The sequence below is a fragment of the Dunckerocampus dactyliophorus genome, chromosome 13, assembly GCF_027744805.1.
Source record: "Dunckerocampus dactyliophorus isolate RoL2022-P2 chromosome 13, RoL_Ddac_1.1, whole genome shotgun sequence".
NCBI classification, from domain to species: Eukaryota; Metazoa; Chordata; class Actinopteri; order Syngnathiformes; family Syngnathidae; genus Dunckerocampus; species Dunckerocampus dactyliophorus.
Window position 1 is genome coordinate 28,835,470 of NC_072831.1, and position 21,122 is coordinate 28,856,591.

Genomic DNA, 21,122 nt, shown 5'->3' on the forward strand with positions numbered 1-21,122 from the left:
AGCAGAGTGAAATGTGTTCCCCTGGGAACTTTAGTGAGGAGTTTAGTGCTTGTATCACCCAACAATTACTGACACTTAGCAAATGTAACCCGTGTTATTCTTATGGTTAATATTATTATGCCTGCTGTGAGATCATTTAAATGCGCAATAAAAGCCTGTCTTTCCGGCGATCAAGTCTGGTGCTTGTATCACCGACCAATTACTGACACCTAGTGACCACTGTTGAATGCTACATTCACAGCTGAATGGTGGTCTTAATGGCTTCTACTGTATTTGTATGTGAGGTCATTGAGCTACAGTATTTTTAAACTTGAAAATGCTTCATTTGGGCAAGAAATATGTGCAATTTGCTTAAATATGCATATTTGTTGACTAACAATAGGATAATAATAAACATGTCTGTCTTCTGTCCCACAGTGGGGGTATGACAGAAAATAATTGAGAACCACGAAACAGGGATCATTTATTCCTGAATGAATGTTTGGAGAACATGAATGAATGTTTGGAGAACATTCATTACAAAACACAAATGCAGTGAGGGACGACTGCATTTCTTGATTCGGTTAGAGTGGAGCCTTCTGGAACAGATTCCGCTGCAGAGACAATGCTTCTATTTGGCTTACTGGTTTGATGTCACGATGCAGGAAGCCCACAGAGTGGATGCTCTCTATGGCTTCCAGGATCTGGCGGCCCAAGCGCAGCGTGGTGCTGATGCTGAACGTTCCCCTGCTCATGCTCCTCCTCAGGTCGGCCAGATTACGACCCTGAGAGGGCGCAAAGCAAACAACAATGGCAGCAGTTAGCCAAGTTGGACACCGTTTGCATTTGTATTGTCCTGTGGAAGTTAAACATGCTGAGTGGACATGAACGATAAGCCAAGATGAGAGGAGACATGCTGCACTAAGCATGTATAATTAAACAGCTTCTTGGACATAAGTGTTTGTTGATGGTATGCTCCTAAGTCCCTATCATGACATTAACTGATTTATTACTGCAGTAAGGCAAAGTCTTGGTTGGTTAACACAATTACACAAAAAACACAAATAGCATTTGCCAATCTTTGCCGTGCACGTCTAGATAAAGACGCGGATTTAAGAATTTATTTTCACTTTACAGCATTGCATCCCGCTTGCATAACAAGAGAAAATAAGCCATTAAAGACATGATTAAGACTCACACTCGTGTGTCTTGCTACTGTACAAATGTGCAGAGAGGAAGTGAGCTTGGCGTGGGTTACGGCCGCAATAGTAGCTCGTGTTGTGAGATCATTCAAAGCTGCAATAAAAAGCCTGTTATTCCGGCAATCAAGTCCGGCACTTGTGTGTCTCACCCAACACCTAGTGACCAGTGTAGACTACTAATCATCACAACGTCTTTGAATGCGTCTTCTGAATGCCTTATATTTGTATTTTACTTCATGCAGTCATTTTTATGCTTGAAAATGCTTATTTTAGGCCAAAAACTGGTGAAATTTGCTTAAATATGCATATTTGTTGACTAACAATAGGATAATAATAGACATGTCTGTCTTCTGTCCCACAGTGGGGGTATGACAGAAAATAATTGAGAACCACTGACTTACAGGACTTTTGTTTTTGTTTCATATACATGAAAATGTGATATTGCAACACTAAAAACGACAAGAGAGGCAAAAACTATTCCATAAAAAACAGGACAGACCAACATGTTTTCACAATACCAGAAGTGAGAGTGGCGTAAATGCCAGTTAAGTGTTTAGTAAACAGCGTAAGAGCTGACAGAAGCAACGTTTTCGAATCCCAGTGCTTTGTTTCTACTACTTTACATGACAACAAACCAGTAAAAAGTGTTTTCTTTGTGTCTGCATTCAATTTTAGTATTAGGACCACATTGAAAAAATTATAATAATCTGAGATTTCGAGAATAATATTCTTGTAATATTTGGACTTTTTTGACAATAAAGTCGTACATTTGTGAGAAAAAAGTCATAATATTACAAGAATAAAGTTACATTAATGAAGTAATTAATCAATCAAGAAAAAACTTGTATTATGACGAGAACAAAGTCGTAAATTTACGAGAAAAAGAGTCGTAAGATTACGTGTACGTGTCGGAGGGAAAATAAAGCATAGCTCTATTTTCTCTTGGTCTGGCAACTAACTTCAGGAAGATCGGAAACTTTCCTCTTGTTTCAGGCAAGCTTTTGTTTATAACGTGGCAGCGAAACAGAGCAGCTTAGCACAAACAAATTAGCATGGCTAGCCCTTCTCCCGCTTCTTCCTTACCCCGCCCCCTCCACATGCCCAAGGCCAAAGGTCACATAAGTCCCCCCTTTTCATAGCTGTCTCAGACCATGCCTGTAACATAAAGTTCCAAATTATTTCTCACATATTTACGACCTTATTCTCAAAAGCCCAGATGTACAGCATTGCCAAAAACAAAAAAAACAAAAAAATACTGTAACAACGCATGCCAGGGCACCACGACCGACCTGCAGCTCCATCACAACGTAGTTGAAGCGGTCGTTGCGTCCGCATCCCACAAAGCGACACACGTGGTCCTTCCCTGTGAGGAACATACATCAAGTCAGCACATGCAGACATTGGACATCAAGCAAATGGATTTGCGTCATCTGACCTCACATGTCTGAATGGATGTCTTGCATGTGTGCATGAGTGTGTGAGTGTGTGTGTGTGTGTGTGTGTGTGTGTGTGTATGTATGAGTGTGTTATCCCCTTGCAGGACATTCTTGCTGAGGCAGCCTGGTTGACGCCACACCAAAGCTGTTCTGCATGCACTGCAACCCTCCACAACCTTCCTTCATCTCCTAAAACATGCGCATATCAACTTTTTCTTTTACACAGTGGAACCCTTGGACTGGCAGACTAACGCCGACGTTAGCGGTTGTCGACACAACTGAAAATAGCCATTGCTTGGACATTTGCTTGAGACTTTCACCAGAGACGTAAGGAGACTACGCAATTCCAGGACCCCCATCCCCCACCAATGCCGATAAACCGCGAATAATAAACGCATCCATAAAAAACAATAAAAATGCCTATATTTGTTACCCTATAATATGCCTCTCACTGTTATTAAACACATTTTAAAATTCTATTTTGCACATTAACAATGGCAGGCATACAGTATACAGTGCAGTAATCCCACGTTTATCGCACAAAGTAGGACTTCTTATTTATAAATGGAACATTTCTGCGTAGAAACCAACCTTCTAAATACAGTGTTTAATATTATTAGCCCTCAAGACATGAAATACCACCCTATAGTCACCTTTACACTCCTATTACCCAATATAGTAGACATAATAAGAAAAATAAGACATAATATAGACTCACGCGTCAGCATTGGGAGAGTTCTATGTTGTTGTCGTTTTATTACATCCTGTTCTGTACAGTACTTCCTGTGGTGGCTATTGTCTCATCAGTGTAACATTACTGACACCTAGTGACCAGCATAGGACACTACATATCTTGTCTTTGAATGCCTTATAGAGTCGTCTCTTGCCACTTCGAGCTTCGAATTTCGCGGCTTCACTCTATCACTTTTTCAAAAATCTATTAATGAGTAAATCATGCGGATTTGTGGTTGAATACGGCCTGTTACTAGTAAAGAATATGCATATTTAAGCAAATACTACGTACTTTTTGCCGAAAAACCCCCCCATCAAAATAAGTAAATGAACTAAAATACAACTATAAGGCAGTCAGAAGACACATTCAAAGACATTGTATCGATATATAGTATTCCACATTGGTCACTAGGTGTCAGTAATGATACTGTAATGTTCGGTGAGACACGGAAGCATCGGACTTGTTTACTGGAAATTATCTCAGAATAATCCCTCACATGGGCTACTGTTGCAACCATAAACCACACCGAGCCAAAACTAAACTCTGAACCCCCGATGTCACTTCCTGTCCGTGCCACCGGAACACATTTACTGCAACACACAGGAGAATGAGTCTTATTTATATCTAAGATGTCTTATTTTCTCTTATTATGTCTACTATTTTGGGTAATAGGAGTGTAAAGGTGACTATGTGGGTGTTATTTCATGTCTAGAGGGCTCTAATAATGTAAAAAATCAGGTTTTCTAAATAAGAAATCCTACTCCATGGAAATTATCATGTTTGGGTCTGGAACCAATTAACCGTAATAAACGAGGGATTACTGCATTTCTGTTTTAGTTCATTTTGCCATTTTTATGTATGAATATGTTTAATTTAGGCAAAAAATACATAAGGTGCTTAAAGATGCATATTTTTTAAACTAATAATAGGTTTTTGAAACTGCTGAAAACAGCTTTTGAAACGGCTGTGAAGCCGTGAAATTCGAAGCACAGAGTGACGAGGGATTACTGTCATGTACTTGCAAAACCTACACGACATCACATCTTGTCAAAGCATCTTCCTGCTGGAACATGTTGAGTGAATTGACTTGTCAGACAGCGCCCTCTGCTGTGCCATCAAACCGCTTTCTATTGAAGTTACCATAAACAAAATTGACTCGCCGTAACTTCCGGTGCATACACCGCTACTTTTTTCCTCAGGCTTTGAACCCTGCAGCTCATGTATGGCTAAAAACTACATTTCTCATGATGCTTAGAGTGCAGCTTCAGGAAGTCATGATGCGGAAGCTACTATCACGTTTTGACGTCTTATGCAGCAATCTTTGACACATCCGAAGTAAGTCTGATCAAGAGTAGAATCACTACAGCTTCTGTTTGGACGACTCGGGCCGCCAACCATCCACGATCACCAATGGGTTTCGAAAGGCTGGACTACTGCGTGATGGAGAGGATAGCTCAAGGAAACGGCTAAGTTGCCTCGAGACAAAAGTAACTCCCAGAGCGGCAAAGAATGAGCGAGAGAGAGACTGACAAAGTGTGTGACGAAGGCATTATGAGGAGGGTTGGGCATAGGGTGGGCCTGTTGCCCCTCGGTAGTGGCGTAAGGCGCTGTGTCACTAAGCCAGAAAAACAGTTCTTAGGTGTTAGCTTGGTTAATATGCAGGTCACCTTTTGTAAATGGAACACTGTTGGGAGTTATTTTATTTTTTAAGAGGGATTAATTGATGTGATTGGTAGCTGCCTCATGCTGTTTTTCTCGTTAGAACGCACAGAAAACAGAAAGACGTGTGTTCATGTTTCACATAAGGATTGTGGATGATGGGCAAAATTCCAAAAGAAAGCGTAGTTTTCCTTTAAGCGCGTACTTTTTACTAATAAGAACATGTTAGACCGGGACCTGATGAGCCACGTTCCGCTGTATACAGGCTCGGGGTTGTTGGATGTTTACTCTTTTACAGCTGTGCTGCTCAGCAATGTGGGGCCCGTCTCGGGTTACGTTCTGGTTCCCTTGGGAAGCAGCATGCCCGCCCCCACACCCCCAGGCCACCGCCATTAGGCAGCTAACATGATCCCTGCCCATTGATTTTCCCTCTCGGAGAGGAGACGGGGAAAGGGCATGTGTGCGTTTTAAAGACAGAGAAGACGCAGCGAGAGAAGAGACACTGAAAGGAAGAGTGAGTGTCCAGACTATTAAACAGAAGTTGGTCCATCACAGAAGCTAAGATCAAATAAAAAGGTTTGATAGTGACGCATCATCACACACACATAACATCAAGACGGCTGTCTCTCCGTCAGCAGTCTCAAGCATCCTCTCCATATCCGACCCTCCGGTCACAGTGACAGGGTGATCAATAAGGAAAAACAAAACCAAATCCGCCGCATCCATTTCGGGACTCACCCTGCAGCTTCTTGAGCACGGCGACCTCCATCTTGAGCACCTGTTTCGGCTGCTGGGCCGACTCCACCTTCAGCGCCACGCTGACCCGTGTGAGCAGGTCCAGCGCCTCGTAGATCTCCCCAAAACCGCCGCCCCCAATCTTCTTCACCTGGAACACGGGGGGGGGGGGGACAACAACTTTGAGACCAGTGCTTTTGAAGTATCACTCTGCATACGCTTTAAAATGTCGCTCGTGAAACTTGTGCGTGTTACACTTGTTATACTGTTGATTGCTATGAACTCAATGGTCCTGGGAGCTATTACAACATTGGTTCTGTTGCTGCTGTGTTGTGCAACATACTAGTTCAGAAATGACCATGTGGTCAAAGAGTGTGACATTTCCCTTTCCACTTTCTCATGCACTCCAAATCATCATCAATTGACCATGAAGTGTGTGTAATATATCACTAGTGTCGCGGGAAGTTGGCGCTGGAGTACCCAGCATGTCTTGCAGGCACTTTGTCAATAACACTTTTCAAATTACCTGTTTGTTGTTAGCGCTTAGTCGTCGTTACCCACATACGGCACACGGATTTCATCAACGGCCTGTTATGTGTTCGTCGTTTTTGGTTCGTACCGTTAAGCTGTCACTCAGTTTGCAAGCCAGTTAAATGGCTACGGCTTGCAAATCAAAGCGCTTCTCCCTTAAAGGGTCCCTGACATGATTGATCAACTTTGCTTATTATACAGTATGTTGTTTGTAATTATGTTCTACATTGTTCGATTTGTTGAAAGCCAACGTTTAATTGGCAACGTTTAATTGGTGAAGTAGAAATGACATTTCTACTTCACGGGGAGCGCCAGCCGCGACAAACTATCTCACAGCTCAGTGTCATTTCCGGAGGTGACATGACGAGGATAATACTGCTCAGTGAAAGCAGAGAAAAGAGTGAAAGAGTGAAATACAGGATGCAAGATTAATTCTGTAAAAACATGTGCTTTATGCATGTTCTTCACCTTTTTGCACCTTTATAAAAAAATGTTAAAAATGAAACCCTTTAGACCCTCACCTCTACGCACTAGTGAAGCTTTCATTTCCTCTAAGCCTCGCCGTGCCCTTCAGCGTCCTCAATGCACAGATTTGTGTGTTACGCGCTGGGAGCCGGATTAACTGCAGCGTTCTTACGTAACTTGCGCCTCCTTAAAGGACAGGAAGCGACGGCAGCAGGCAGCTAGCGAGGAGTGAACATGGCACCCGGGGGTTGGCGCTGACGGATTTGGTCTCTCTCTCTCTGTGTGGGAACAATGCCTCTGCACTCTGCCTTTAGCTCAAGTGATGCCAGAAATAGCAACGCGAGGCTATTTTTAGATCTCACGCTGCCGCAGTGCTCCTCGGACGGAGGGATGTGCCCCGAGAATGTCCGACCCACTGACTAATTTTACACACCAGCAGGACAGAAAAACCGGAGAGTACCTGAAGTCATTTTTGAAACTCAGTCCTTGTTTAGGTGATTTACTTCACATTCTCAGGTCCAAATCACACCAAAGGTTAATAAAATGCATGACAATAAAACATGTGACATGGTTCTCTTCTCTTATTGGTCGAAATGAATGTACACAGGAAGAAAACAAGCTTGTTTTCATCTGTTTAGTACCTGCAGTTACACAGCCGTTATACCAGGGGTGTACAAAGTGCGGCCCATGGCTGTTTTTATTGGCCCCCCGGCCAAAAAAAAACCCAGCAAAAATTGAAAAATCAGCAGTAATTTTACAAGAATAAAGTCAAAATATTAAGAGAAAAAAGTTGTAATCTAACAAGAAAAAGTGGTAATTTTACAAGAACAACGGTGTAATATTATGAGGAAAAATAATGTCATAATGTAAATGGGGGGAGGAGACACTGACATTTGTCCCAGACTCACCACTTTCCATCGCTCCTTCACCAGGGAGAGCACGCTTAGAATGTCGGCTTGCTCCGTTCCTCCGCTCATACCGCCTGAAGACCCGGACCGTCCTTCCCCTCACTGCTTCCCCCCGCCCTCGAGCGACGTGCTCAGACTGGGCCGAGCATCTGGAACCTGCAGAAGAACCCTTTTGGGGGGGAACCAAGCAGAGTCTGAATCATCAGGAATGCCAGTTGTACAGTTCTTTCTTCTCACGTCAAGCCATCAAAGGCTGCATGCAGTGTCTGTGAGAGACTACGTTAACCCCTCAGCTTAAGGGCCAGACTGCTCACACGATCGTGCATCTCTGCAGCTGCCGCAGCTGCTGCCGACAGCTGTTTCTGCAGACACCGTTGTGTCTTCTGTTACGAAAACTAAGTTAGTGGCGTTTTCCCAGCCATATACCCAAGAATCCGCAAGCATCATGTCTTGTCAAGGACAAGAAACAATAAACTTTTTTTGTCTAATTTATTAAGATATTTAATTTATTTTATGTAAAACCTATTGACATTCTAATTAAAATGTTAAATAGTCTTGGGAAATTAAAGTTAATTGCTTTTGATATGATGTACTCACATTATTATGCTATACACTGCAATTAATGACAAAAATGGTGTCAATAATATCAATTATCAACAGTAATTGGTAGGACAATTATCATCCAGCAAAATTTGTTATGACAGGACTAGATACAGGTGTCCAAAGTGCAGCCTGGGGGCCATTTGTGGCTTGCGGTTGTTTTTTTATAGGCCAGCAACACATTCTAAAAATATCATTTAAAAAGACAACTTAAAAAAAAAACAGCAAAAATTGAAAAATCTGCAGAAATTTTACAAGAATAAAGTTCAAATGTCCCACGTACCAAGAGCTAGCTTCTGCAGCCGAGGATCAGACTGCCAAGGTCCCCACTTTCGGCTGCTACCCGACACCTTTGGCCCCTCCAACTGTATGAGTGGTGAGCTCATTGGAGGGGGGACCCATGTTGCCTCTTTGGGCTGTGCCAGGCCGAGCCTGCACCAGATGCTTGCCGAAACCGCTGCTCCTCCGCACTGAGAGGAGTCAGATGAGTTGACTCGGGCATCTGGTCAGGATGCCTCCCGGATGCTTCCCGGGTGCCTCCCTGGGGAGGTGTTCAGGGCTCATCCGACAGGTAGGAGGCCTCGGGAAAGACCCAGCACACTTTGGAGAGACTATTTCAACTGGAGCTGGACGAAGTAGCCGGGGAGAGGGAAGTCTGGGCTTCCCTGCTTAGGTTGCTGCCCCCGCGACCCATCCTCGGATAAGGCGGAAGAAGGTGGCGGTAACATTTTTTTTCTTGGAAATTTCACTTCTCCCCAGTATTAGTTTTTCAGTTCAGTGTGGTTCTAATACTGTGGTTCTCGTGGCTATCGTCACAGTCTGGGGCTGAAAGAGTGCTGCCGGCACTGGGGGGAGGGGTGGAGCTCACAGCAAACATTTCTAAATCGGTGTCTGCACCACTGTTATCTGGCACTGCCTAATCCTCTTGGGCATGGAAGTGAGCATAGGCTGTCCGCTTGAGGATGCCCCCACAGGTGCTCAGTTGGGTTCAGGTGTGGAGGAGACAGACTTGGCCACCCCATCATCACCTTCACCTTCATCTTCATCTTCCAGTGGTGTTTGGACTCCTTACCATGTTGGAAAACGGACATCTGCTTCACAATGTCACAGCACAAGGTGGAATGAACCGCAGCTACTCCGCTTCTGGCAGCATTCTTGCACCAACACCTCCATGCTCGACTGTAGGCAAGACACAATTATCTTTCCACTCATTTGTGTCGCCAGCTATTTAGACAATAATGGCTGTGTGTTGACTCCTTTTCAGTGAATAGTAAATCTATGCTGCTTTACAAGCTTTACACTAACTACCCTAAAGTATATCCGAGTTTACGTTCTCTAGTATTGTCCCCTGAGAAGATGTACGTACTGTCATAAAAACGACGGGGATCATGCAATGCTTCACAGTGTCACATTACATGTTAGATTGTGCTTCCCTGCAATGAACCGCAGCACCAAGTGTCGGAAGCACTCATGCAGCCCCCACCCACTGTGGGCAAGACACAACTATTATTCTACTCACGTGTAGCCAGCCATTTTGACAACAGTGACAGATTTAGCTGTGCCAGACAAGATCTTGTGACTTAACGAGCAAAGAAACATCCTTCAGTCAGGCTTTGGTCCCTCACACAAACACAAACGGCTCCCATCGTCAACACGTGGCGTGGAAGCGAGCGACTGTGACATTACGCAACGGGCCTTCAAAAGCCTATTTGGCTACGGGGACATGATCCAGGCATCAAGGAGGCCCATCAATCCCATCATGCAGCAGGGGACGACGGTTTTCGGGAGACAGCGTGTTTGTCGAGACGAGAGGTTAGTCAAATGGCGAGCGTGACCTTAGCTTAAGAGTCATGAGGACGGCAACCTTGGCGCAACTGCCATGCTTCAACGCACAAATGACGCCGGAGGATGATGGATGGGTGATGGATGGCCAATGGCACTTCTACTGCACCAGCATGAAAGGAATAACTCCACGTGTGTGTGTGGGTGGGTGGGTGGATATCATGATACATATGTCTCCGTCCTGGCTAGAGGTGTCACGAGACACCCAACTCACGAGACGAGACAATGCACGACATTGGATCCATGAGAATGAGACGAGACGAGACGAGACAGGATTTTAACATTAATTTTAAGAAATGTGCAATGGAAAAATATGACTGGACAAACAAACTTTTTTTATTTAACAGAGTCAAAAAACAATGCAGGTGCGTTTTGAAATGTTTATTATCCCACAAAGTGACGCTCAAAGATGCTACTGTCAACATCTTTTGAGACCAAATAAACCACTGTAATAATACAGTATATCATAATAATAATATTATTATTAATTATAAAAATAATATTACAGCTCACTGTTTTTCTCTTGTATACTTTCTTTTTTTTACATCAGGGCTGTCCAGTTGTCATTTGATAGTTATACTTAAAAATACATATATACACATATATAATTACAGTATGTATTACTGTATAATTATGCATTATGGAAGGTTTGCTTTACAGGAAGTGAGGATCACTCGTCCGTGCCTGCTCGGCAGATGCTTCACCTTTGATGATGGCTTGTATTTAATGACCCAATAAATGCATGATGCAAGAAACACTTATATCCACACCCTTACTCACTAAATATAGAGTAGCGACCATGTCGCTAAATTGTCAACACGGATCTCTTCTATGTATGAGTTTGTGTTATGAAACGGAACCGATGCTTGAAAGCCGACGCTGAGCCAAATGCAATGAGCGTCAATAAAACCGCTCTGTGTTTAAGTGTGTAGACAAGTCCGAACATCTATGTGGGTTGATCTGACAAATATTTAAGGGCTCTAATAATGTTAAAAAAACACATTTAGAAAGCCCTAAACAGGTTTTCTATGCTCCAACTACCAAAATATTCCATTTATTAAAATGTAACCCTATATCGCGGAAATTCATTGAACGCGGTCGGGTCTGGAGCCCATTAACCACTATAAACGAGGGATGACTGCATAAGGCATTCAGAAGATGCATTTAAAGATGCTGTGATGATAGATGATAGTATTCTACACTGGTCACTAGGTGTCAGTAATGTTACTGTAATGTTTGCTGTTGTTTTTTTTTTTAGTTTTCTTATTAAATTATGTTTTTATGTGGCAGGCCAGTTAAAAAAAAACAGCTGCGGATGCAAATAGCCCCTGGGCCACATTGTGGACACTGCTGTTATAAGTCAAACCAGATGTACCCTGTAGTTATAAATAGATCCAAACAGCACTATTTGCTTCTCAGAGGCGGGCGGCGCAAATGTCATTGATAATGACAACATGACGACTGAGATGCTTGTGACCGCTGCAAATGAGATGAAGCTACACTCTGTCATCCTCGTCAGCAGCAAGGTCACAAAGTTTTTGTACATGTGGGCGGCAGTGGATGAGCGGTATTTAGTTAGAAATCATGTCAGGTTGAAAAATAAATAAAAAAAGGAAAAACTGCTACATTAAGAGGATGAGGATGACAGAAGGAAAAAGTCTGGGATTAGGAAAATTCGGATTTTGTCTGGAATAAGATTCTCACTTGTACCAGCATGCATCCACACTGACTGACACTCCAACCAGAAAGAGGGGCAGGCACCCGTCCAAGACAGCCAGACCCCGCCATGAATCACACGTCCATGACCCCTACCATCTGCATGGCGACCATGCTGCGGTGCCATGTTGCGTTGTCCCCTCTCCTCTTTCTGTGCTTTGAATCTGTCACAACAAGGTATTCGTTGAACAGGGCGCTGGACTGCAGCTAAATGGTTGCATTTTGCAACTAAAATATGAGACATTGTGAGTACATTTTTCATCTTCTCACGCATGTGCGACCGTTGACAGGGGACACCCTTAGTCCCTTATTGCCATGAGAATGAAAAATAGCGTGTAAAATGTGGAGCCAACCGTACCAGTGCACGCACACTGGCTCGCCTCACCCGGTAACAACAAGCGTTCAGCGACAAGAGAAAGAGAGTGACAGAGCGCAGTGATGTGCCTGCGCTAATATAGCTCAAAATCTGCCTTTGCTACCTCAAAATTAGGGCACAAATATGTGCACCTCCAAAAAAAAAAAATCGAGCTGCAGTTCGTTAGGACTGACTATTGTAACGCATTGACCAGTCTCTCTCTCTCAACCACCAACGCTTGCTCACGACACTGAGCCAACGAGTCGAGTTGTAGTTTGCTCACACAGCCGACGCCACACGTTTCAATCGCCTTTTCTACCATTTTTGTTTACACATTTTGCCTAGCTCTCAGTCTCTCTGGTGGCAGCTGGCTAGATATGGTTATCCGCCTAGCCCCCGGTCCACAGACTCCAAATGTGACTTCTTTTTTTTTTTTTCACCACAGTGACATTTTGTCTTTAAAACAAACAAGCAGTGTGGTTTGTTCGGAGCTCGATTTTGTCCCACTGGAAAGATACAGTGGCTGTCACGTTCATGGGGTACGTGCTAACCTACTATTTTTTAAATATCACTTAACTTTGCTCTCTGCTCTTGCTCTTTTCGCTCTGATTTTGAGTAGTCAACCCTTAGTATTTTTATAACTATTCAATTCAGACATGATGCCTGCATTTGATGATAAATAACCACAAAATAGCATAAAGAAAATGAGCACACTGTTTGAGTGGAGATGTGCTTTTTAAATAAAGTAAAATGTAAATGTTGGCAGTCACATAAAACACAAATAGCTCACTTCTTTTTTCTTTTGGTAAAAGTAGCTTTAATAGTACTGGAAGTTGGATACACCTGCACACTCTACTTATACTGTCCTGTTTAACTCATTCAATACCAAAGACGTATTTATACTAATGCATTTCACTTCACAGCAATTTGAAGCCATAGAAACCGCCACAAGGTGGCAGAAGTTAATTTGATAAGAGCTCGCCAGAGATCACGTGGAAGGAAAAATCACACAAGCCGGTCACGATAATCTCTAAAAAGATTAATCAAACGATAGAAAAAAACGAGGTCGATAATTTTGACGCCTGGATAAATTGACATGTGCGACATGTAAGTATGCCTGTTCCATTTCCTCGTTTCTAAGCCCAATGCCACAGTTACAGTGTGGATGTGCCGTGTGGCATTCGACCCGGCGGTTGGCGCTTGCTGGGGCATTTGATCAGCGAAGTGAATGTATAGTGGTGGACGGCTCGAGCTAGCGATACCCAGAGTATGTGAAGTGGTGACGCCCGGCGATTCCTAAGAGCTATAGCAGGCATCTTCTGTGCCTCACACTTGAGGCACAGTGTAGTGTAGCCACAGTGTAGCCACACTACACTTGAGTACCATCTAGTGGCTCAAATGTGACATGACAAAGTGATCACTGAACAGTTAACTTAATGATAATGTGGTCTAAAAAAAGGTCAAAATTATCAATTATCATAGATAATTTATAGCACAATTATCGACCAGAAAAATTTGATATCATGACAGGCCTAGGAAGGAGGAAGTCAGAGAGCATGGAGGAGTGTAGCGTGCCGAAGGTTACGCATTGTAGGGAAAGTTTAACGCACGGGCACACACCTGCTGTTGTATTTGTAAATAAATTGTTATTTTGATGTAAAACAACCCTTTTTCGTGTTGTTTATGTTGGTATAGTTGTTTAGATATTTGAGCTGACACAAAAGCAAAAAATACTCATGTCAAAGTGAAAGTTATGCTAGAAATGTGTCTTTTCCCAAAAAGCTGGTTTTCTCGGGAACTGATATTTTCCTGAAACTTACCTGTGCTCTGATTACTAAAGAACGGAAAAAGTTTTTTTCTGATGAAAGACGGGAGTTTATTCTTTCTTTTGGTAGGTTCCATAAAACACAATATTCTGTGTGCCTTGAAAGATCACTCAAAATCATCTAAAATGGCCGCTACTGAAGGGGTTGACTTTTGAAAAATGGCTGGGAGTTAAGCAGGACATATTTCTCTAATATATTTAAATCGTTATGGTATTCTGTTAACTGTTCTATTTTTAACAAAGAATATATATTTTTGAACGATTTATTTCACATGTATTACTGTTACTCAAAAATGGACATCAAATTATGCAATCAAAAGGCAAAAAAACAGGTGGGTTGGTTGGCTCTGCCAACAAGGTGTCCCTTATTTGTTTTTGCAGAAGTTGGCAACCCTACCAGCTAATTTGCCCATTTTATTTTATTATTTTTTAATATTTTTTTGTTGCTGACAAACTTGTGCTCCACACTTCAGCCCAGTAGTTGACAGTAAACGTGCAAATGAGCTAGTTTGCCAACCGACGTCAACTCTTGAAGAGGAAGAAAGGACACAACACCAAAGACGAAGAAGGCGGGCTAATGTGTGTGAAAAGAGGGCGGTATTGGAGTTTATAGTATTTATCAGTAATACAGTCAAAATGAGAGGAAATGTGAATGTTTACTTTGCAAGTCGATTTCAGTGTGTGCCCCTTATTTTTTCTTAAAATTTTAAGTTGGGGCCACTCCACTCCTAGTAAAAAAAAAAGTTAGTCTGGAGCCCTGTTTAACATCCATCCATCCATCCATCCATTTTCTATGCAGCTTACCCTCATTAGGGTCGCTGGGGTATGCTGGAGCCTATCCCAGCTGACTTTGGGAGGTGGGATACATGATTATACAGTATACCCCACTGTGTGGGGTACATACAGTATATGTGCCAGCCAATCGCAGGGCACATATAGACAAACAACCATTCACACTCACACCTATGGACAATTTAGAGTCGCCAGTTAAGGTAACCATGGAATGTGGGAGGAAACCGGTGTACCCTGAGAACACCCTCCTGACTACACGTGTGGCCAACATGCTAATCACCCGGCCACCGTGCGGTTATGGTGACCACAAGGTAGGACACAGTTCTCGGCGGGGAAACCAACATATTAACTTGGTGTCAATCAAAACTTTACACTTGAAACTCATCATTATTATGTTTTTAAAGGTGGGTTTGTATTGCATCTGATTGTGCAAGCGTACCTAATGAAGTGTACCAAAAGAGTATATGTATAAGTTGATTTAGAAGTGATTAACTATCGTATCGGTAAATTCAAATTTAAGCTGTCAAATGTTAAAATACATTTCTGCTGGCAACCTATAATTTTAGATTTTTTTTAAACTACTTTTTTCTATTTTTGCACATTTTAAACACATTTTCTGCTACACTTCTATATGTGTTTTTTCTTTAATTGCTTTTATGCTGCACGTCTATATTTATATATATTTTAAACACATGTTCTGCTGCACATAAATATGTATTTTTTATAAATACATTTTTTGCTGCACATCTTGGTGTGGAGGCTGGACGGATGGGGAAGACCCCCTTCCACACCCTGCTTACCCTCACACCCCAGCATGTATGCATGCAGCTAGTTCTAATCAGCAGGAGGGGGCTGTGGAGCCATGGTGGTGTGAGGGGTTGAGGATGATCAGGCGTTGAAAACTACAGTGTATGCTAACATTTAACAGCGCTATCATGCAGAAGTGATATAAGCGGCGTGGCGTGTTTTAGGTGGGGGGCCCCCACTGTCTCCCAGCCGCAGTGGGCTGTTGCTGTGGCGAGCCGTCGCATAGCAAGCTGGAGTTGCCACAGCACATTATTCGCCCGTGCACAACCATGAGCGTCCACAGTGGCGAGAGAGCCGTGGCAACACAGCAAAACAAAACAGCAATGGTGGAAGCATCTTGATTCACGGTCATTACCTCTGCTGCCGAGTCTCGATCCAACAGAACTGCCGGGTGTGGTTACAGAACGTCCGCTACATCCGTAGAGGAGGCCCGGGGGGACGTGGAGATCAATCCCATGGTGGCTCGTCCTCAAGCGGGAAGCGCTTGGTGGTGGATGCCAGCGGAGGGTGCAGAAATGCGTCGGGTTGTTTCTCCTTCTTGGCTGTCACCTCAGCATCTCTCCTTGTGTCGGCTCGATGCGGACCACAGTGCCGTGACGTGACGTGATGTGACGTAACTCGGGGACAGGGCTTCTCCTGCGTGCGCGCACCCGAGTCCTCGACCCTTCGCAACAGTGAGCCCAAGCACGCGCGCGGGATCTTTAAAAGCGCGTTCGCGGCCAATCGGCGCGCGCTCTCGGCGTCAGAATGTCGTCATCAGAACGAGTTGTCCTTTATTTGTTTATTTGATAACAATGGCACAACATCCGCTATTATTCGTATTCTTTGCGCGATAAACGACACGACAAACGTAGTCCAACCCCTGCATTGGCGTCTGATGAGGCGATTTGTTTGGAACGCGTCCAAAATGGCGGTCTTTTAAACCGAAAGATTGTTTATTCTCGACAAGTGGCATACACTCACACGCATAACAACAACAACTTCGTGAAGCTATTTTGACCGATGGGAAACGGCTCTGAAACCGAAATGAATACCGAATGTCGCCGTTAAATGATCACTGCTCATTGCTACAATTTTACTTGCATTGTAACGCATTGGAAAAAAGGGTACACGAGTGAGATGTCTTACTATGTTACGTCTCTGATCATGTGACAATGACGCGTCTATTTCCAGCCGGTCTGTGCCGCGTTGGCTAGCTTGACAGGCGGCTAAGCTAAAATGACTAGCTAGCTACAAACGAAGCTACTTCCTCCTCCGTTGACGGGAGCCAGTTGGAGCTGGCGAATGAATCCGGTGCCTCGATGCGTCTCCTGCGGGGAGGATGGCAGCCACACAAACGGTCTGGAGCACTGATCATTTAGTCACGTAGTTTAGAATCCGCTATCATGTGTCAGCGGTTAGTTTGAGTGTGTTTAGCGTCCTTAGCGAGTAGTGACAACCTAGTAGTTAGCCAGCATTCTGTGCTGGGTCAGACGGCGGCAGCTTGTCCATCTCTCTTCGTCGCTACAGGAGGATGCTGAAGCTGTTCGGTGTCCTGGTTATCATCGGGCTGGCCTTGGCGTGCATCACCTCCTGGGTGCTGGACAGCTATGACACAGCTTGGCACCCGAAACGGAGCGTTCAGCAGCCAGCTGGCTGGGATGGAGATGACACCAAGGGCAGCTCTCCCCCATTTCCAGGGAAGACTCTGGATAATATATTCTGGTTTGTGCAGGTTAGCTCTTATTTTCTTCTACTTCAAGTCCAACGTATAGTTGACTTGACTATAATGTGCATTTAGCTCCAAGCCATTGTGCCTGAGCTGCGTGAATGAGTGGCATAAAGGGGTCAGTGAGCACAGAAGTGTGTCATTGTCAGGTGAAAATGTGGCCCGGCACCACAGGAAGTTCTCAGACTTTGCCCTCGTAAATATAACTCAATCCAACTATCATCTCAGCTCTCTTCTTGTCAGCGTGCTATTTGGTTTTGTCCATTTTCGCTTTAAACTCCACTGAAAACGTCGGCTTTACAGATGCCATGGATGTGCTAGCTCAGTATTTCCGCTGTCTGGAACCTTCGGATTGTAAATATGCAATTTGCAATGAAAGCGCTGGTTATGGTTATTACTGCACTCCAGTGTCATACTTAGTGCACTTTTTTATACGGATGTTTGTGCCACATACAAATGTGCAGCTTTCCAAATTGTATGACTGCCAGAAATATGTAATTGGATTCTTTTTTGTGGATTTATTAAGACAGTGTTTATTTGTGAAATACATCCAGTGGCATCACAGAAAAAGAAACATAATTTGTTCATCACACGATTGATATTTGTATTGGAAATTGTGTGTGCTTCCAGGTGTCCGACATCCACATCAGCCGCTTCCGCGACCCAATGCGCATCCCTGACTTTGAAAAGTTCTGCACCGACACCATTAAGTTGATAAAGCCGTCTCTCGTGCTTGTGACAGGTACTATTAACCCCCCACTTAACACTCCCCTTTTTTAAAATTCCCAATAGACGTGTCTTGTGTTCACGCTCCTTCCTTTCCGTTCCTCACAGGGGATCTGACAGACGCCAAGACGGAGAGCAAAGTGGGCTCCCTCCAGCATGAGGTGGAGTGGCAAGCCTACCACAACATCCTCAAGAGGTCGCGTGTGATGGAGCGCACGAGGTGGATTGACATCCGCGGCAATCACGGTGATTCATCATTATGACTCCTCCTAGTCCACTCAATGTTTGCAACAATTCGCCCGCCTCACTTGAAGGCGATGTGAAAGTAGTGTGTACATTTTTAGCCCCAGACAGGAAGTCCTTTGCCTCCCGCCCCTTCTGCTTTGCTCTCCTTCGGATGCCCAGCGTTTAATTATGAAACCAGATTCCCCTCTCAGAAATGATGAAGGACATCCTGTCCCTTCACGATGGGGGTCGATATCCTGACTGTAACACGATGATGTCTTATTGTTGCGTTAAAATCATCTGGAACGTTCCATGCGCAACAATGACGCATTCTTTTCTTCTCCACAGACGCCTTCAACATAATATCACTGGACAGCGTCAACAACTATTACCGGTTGGTATAACAGCATAAATTATGCCTACAACCGCATTTCCTCATAGTGGCCTCAGTGGCCACGGGGGTGTTTATTTTCTCATATTTCTCATTTCTCTTATTAAGGCAAAGGCTCTATTGCATCTGTTCTATTGTTATTAGGGCCCGAGCACAAAGACCCAGCGGTGATTATGGTGTACCGTTACACACCTCATTATTATGTAGATTTTTATACCTAATAAGTAATGATGCCTTGTTCAACTAGAAGTACTTCTATGTGGTATTATAATGACTATACATACGACGTACAGTGGTGCCTTGGTTAGCGTCATTAATCCGATCCAGAAGGTCCAACTCAAACCAAAATCAACTCTGATTAAAGTAAATTTTCCCGTAGGAAATAATGTAAATCAAATTCATCCATCCCAGACACCCAACATCCCAGACACCCAAAAAATATAACACAAAACACATTTTATAGACAATAATTATAGTTTTACATGCAGAAAATGATGCAAGAATAATTCGAAATGGCAAATGAATGGACAACTGAACATTTAACATCACTTTTATCTAGTTTTGTTAGAAAACCCCCCACGCCCCCCCCACCCCCAAAGCCATCATTAAAAAAAAAAAAAACACAATAAACATTATTTTGCTGCAACCACAATTAGCAAAAATGTAAAAAATAAATCAAACTAAATGTCCACATTGTAGAACCAATGAACATGTACCTTGTTGTTTACAATAGAAAATGGGGGAAAATAACCCCCAAAAAAAAAACAACCGCTGGTGGCAGTGACGTCGCGGAAGTGGCCGGCAAAGATGCCTTATATTTGGCGATGTGTGCTATGTTTGAGCCTGGCTGCCACAAAAATGCTACAGTAAGTTTGAATTTGGGTGCTCCGATCAATCGATTGGCCACCAATCAGTATTGGCTGAGTTCCGTGAAAAATCACAAGATCGGCATGTGCCGATACTTCGATCACAAAAGCTGTGCCTATCACTATTGCAGCGATCCTTTCGTGCATGGTAGTGTCGTGACCTAACTAACGTCTTCGGCAGTGTCGTCCTCCCATTTTCCCCTCCCACAAAACAACAAATCATGTCTGCCTTGTGGAACTTAACTGCTAACACATGCCACAAAAACTATTTTGCGGGGGTAGCACGTTGGAAAAAGCTTTAATACGTAATTTGAAGAACAAACAATTGACAGTGTATGGTGAGTTTTTGGAGTGTGATCATCATCATCCAAACAGCAGCTAACGTAGCCATGTGGCTAACACTTGCGCGTACGTGTGTGACAGTCAGAAGGCTAAGCTAATAACCCGAAAAATAATTGAATCCATCGGACGAGATGACCAGCATTTCTCAGTTCGCCGAGTGCTTTCTCACAAGCTGGCAGTTCCAGCGATGTACTCTGACATCCAAAGTATCCGTAAAGAAGGCGTGTCATCCTCTGGAAGTTTCACCATGCAGTGATATTTTGTTCTCTTCAAAAAGTCGAATATGTTTTTGTCAAAATTAAGATGATTTTATGGTTGTGTTTTTCATATCATATAGCCAGTAACAGGGGAGTAGCCAGGAAAAAAAATCATGTTGCCCTTCCTCATTAATTAATTACTAATTTTATTAGTTATTACCTATTTTGTGGGTCCCTTGGCAGTCAAAGGACCTTAGGATTGTCCTGACTTTTCCCCTTTATACGGCACGCCTGGCCAATATAGCGCTCATTATAAATCCATTGAAAAATGTATAATTAATTCATGGTATCGGTATCGGCCGATTTCAGTCCGATCATAAAACCCTGATCGGCGCATCCCTAATTTGAATGCTTGTGTTTTGTTGTCAAATCCAGAAATAAGTGTTATGGATGTAAAATGAGGCACTGAGAAGAAACACCGAGTGTCACCCTCGATGCGCCGCTGGGTTGATACTGTTATGCGGGAACCAGAGTTGCAGCCGATGACGTAGCCACTCCCGTCACATTTACATACCCTTTGAAATGACGACGGTGTTCTCTTGAGCCATTAAACTCTGAGGTCTTGCACCCTTGTCTCGGTACGGTCCATCTCCTTTCTCTTTTGTGCACTCCATGTATTTGTGACGTTGTGTAGCTCTCGCCAACTCTGATAAACAAACGCTATTGACCTAAAATGGTGCCTGTGGCCCACAATGATTTGCACGATCACATGCAAATATCAGAAGATTTTGTCTTTGTCACGTGATCCAAGATGGCGGTGAACACAAGCCAAGGCAACAGTTTTACAAAAAATTTGGATGTTAACCGAAAAACGTGCTAACCGGGGCGGATGTTAACCGAGGTACCACTCTATATGTCCCACAGAGGGGAAAAAAAGTAAAAACGGCTTTTGTCCACCCTTTTTTCCACACCGGTACCGTTTAAACAGTAGAAGATTAAGTGGTCCCGGCATTTTCCACCTTGTGGAGGTGGGATCAGAGCCGTAACAGGCCTGTCGGGATGGGTATTCCATGATGTTGGGA

At 43.5% G+C, this 21,122-nt stretch overlaps 2 protein-coding genes across 6 annotated transcripts in view; one reads left to right on the top strand and one right to left on the bottom strand.

The window, feature by feature from the left end:
• The window catches only part of ttbk2a (tau tubulin kinase 2a), a 40,224-nt gene extending 23,047 nt beyond the window's left edge, over positions 1 to 17,177 (bottom strand). The window contains exons 1-5 of one of the 2 annotated variants that reach the window (XM_054795449.1): positions 15,941 to 17,177; positions 7,649 to 7,817; positions 5,748 to 5,895; positions 2,471 to 2,544; positions 624 to 764 (exon numbers count right to left, since the gene is read on the bottom strand). In XM_054795449.1, coding sequence (XP_054651424.1) covers positions 624 to 764; positions 2,471 to 2,544; positions 5,748 to 5,895; positions 7,649 to 7,717 — 432 coding nt within the window. In that variant the 5' untranslated portion in view covers positions 7,718 to 7,817; positions 15,941 to 17,177. The remainder of the gene's footprint in view (positions 1 to 623; positions 765 to 2,470; positions 2,545 to 5,747; positions 5,896 to 7,648; positions 7,818 to 15,940) is intronic. The other variant, XM_054795450.1, reaches the window with a different exon arrangement.
• tmem62 (transmembrane protein 62) overlaps positions 15,891 to 21,122 on the top strand; it is a 20,893-nt gene continuing 15,661 nt past the window's right edge. For 2 of the 4 annotated variants that reach the window (XM_054795455.1, XM_054795456.1), the window contains exons 1-5: positions 15,893 to 16,924; positions 17,095 to 17,299; positions 17,924 to 18,035; positions 18,128 to 18,265; positions 18,593 to 18,638. In XM_054795455.1, the coding sequence (XP_054651430.1) occupies positions 16,887 to 16,924; positions 17,095 to 17,299; positions 17,924 to 18,035; positions 18,128 to 18,265; positions 18,593 to 18,638 (539 nt within the window). In that variant the 5' untranslated portion in view covers positions 15,893 to 16,886. Of the gene's footprint in view, positions 16,925 to 17,094; positions 17,300 to 17,923; positions 18,036 to 18,127; positions 18,266 to 18,592; positions 18,639 to 21,122 lie in introns of all 4 variants that reach the window. The other 2 variants (XM_054795454.1, XM_054795457.1) reach the window with 2 other exon arrangements.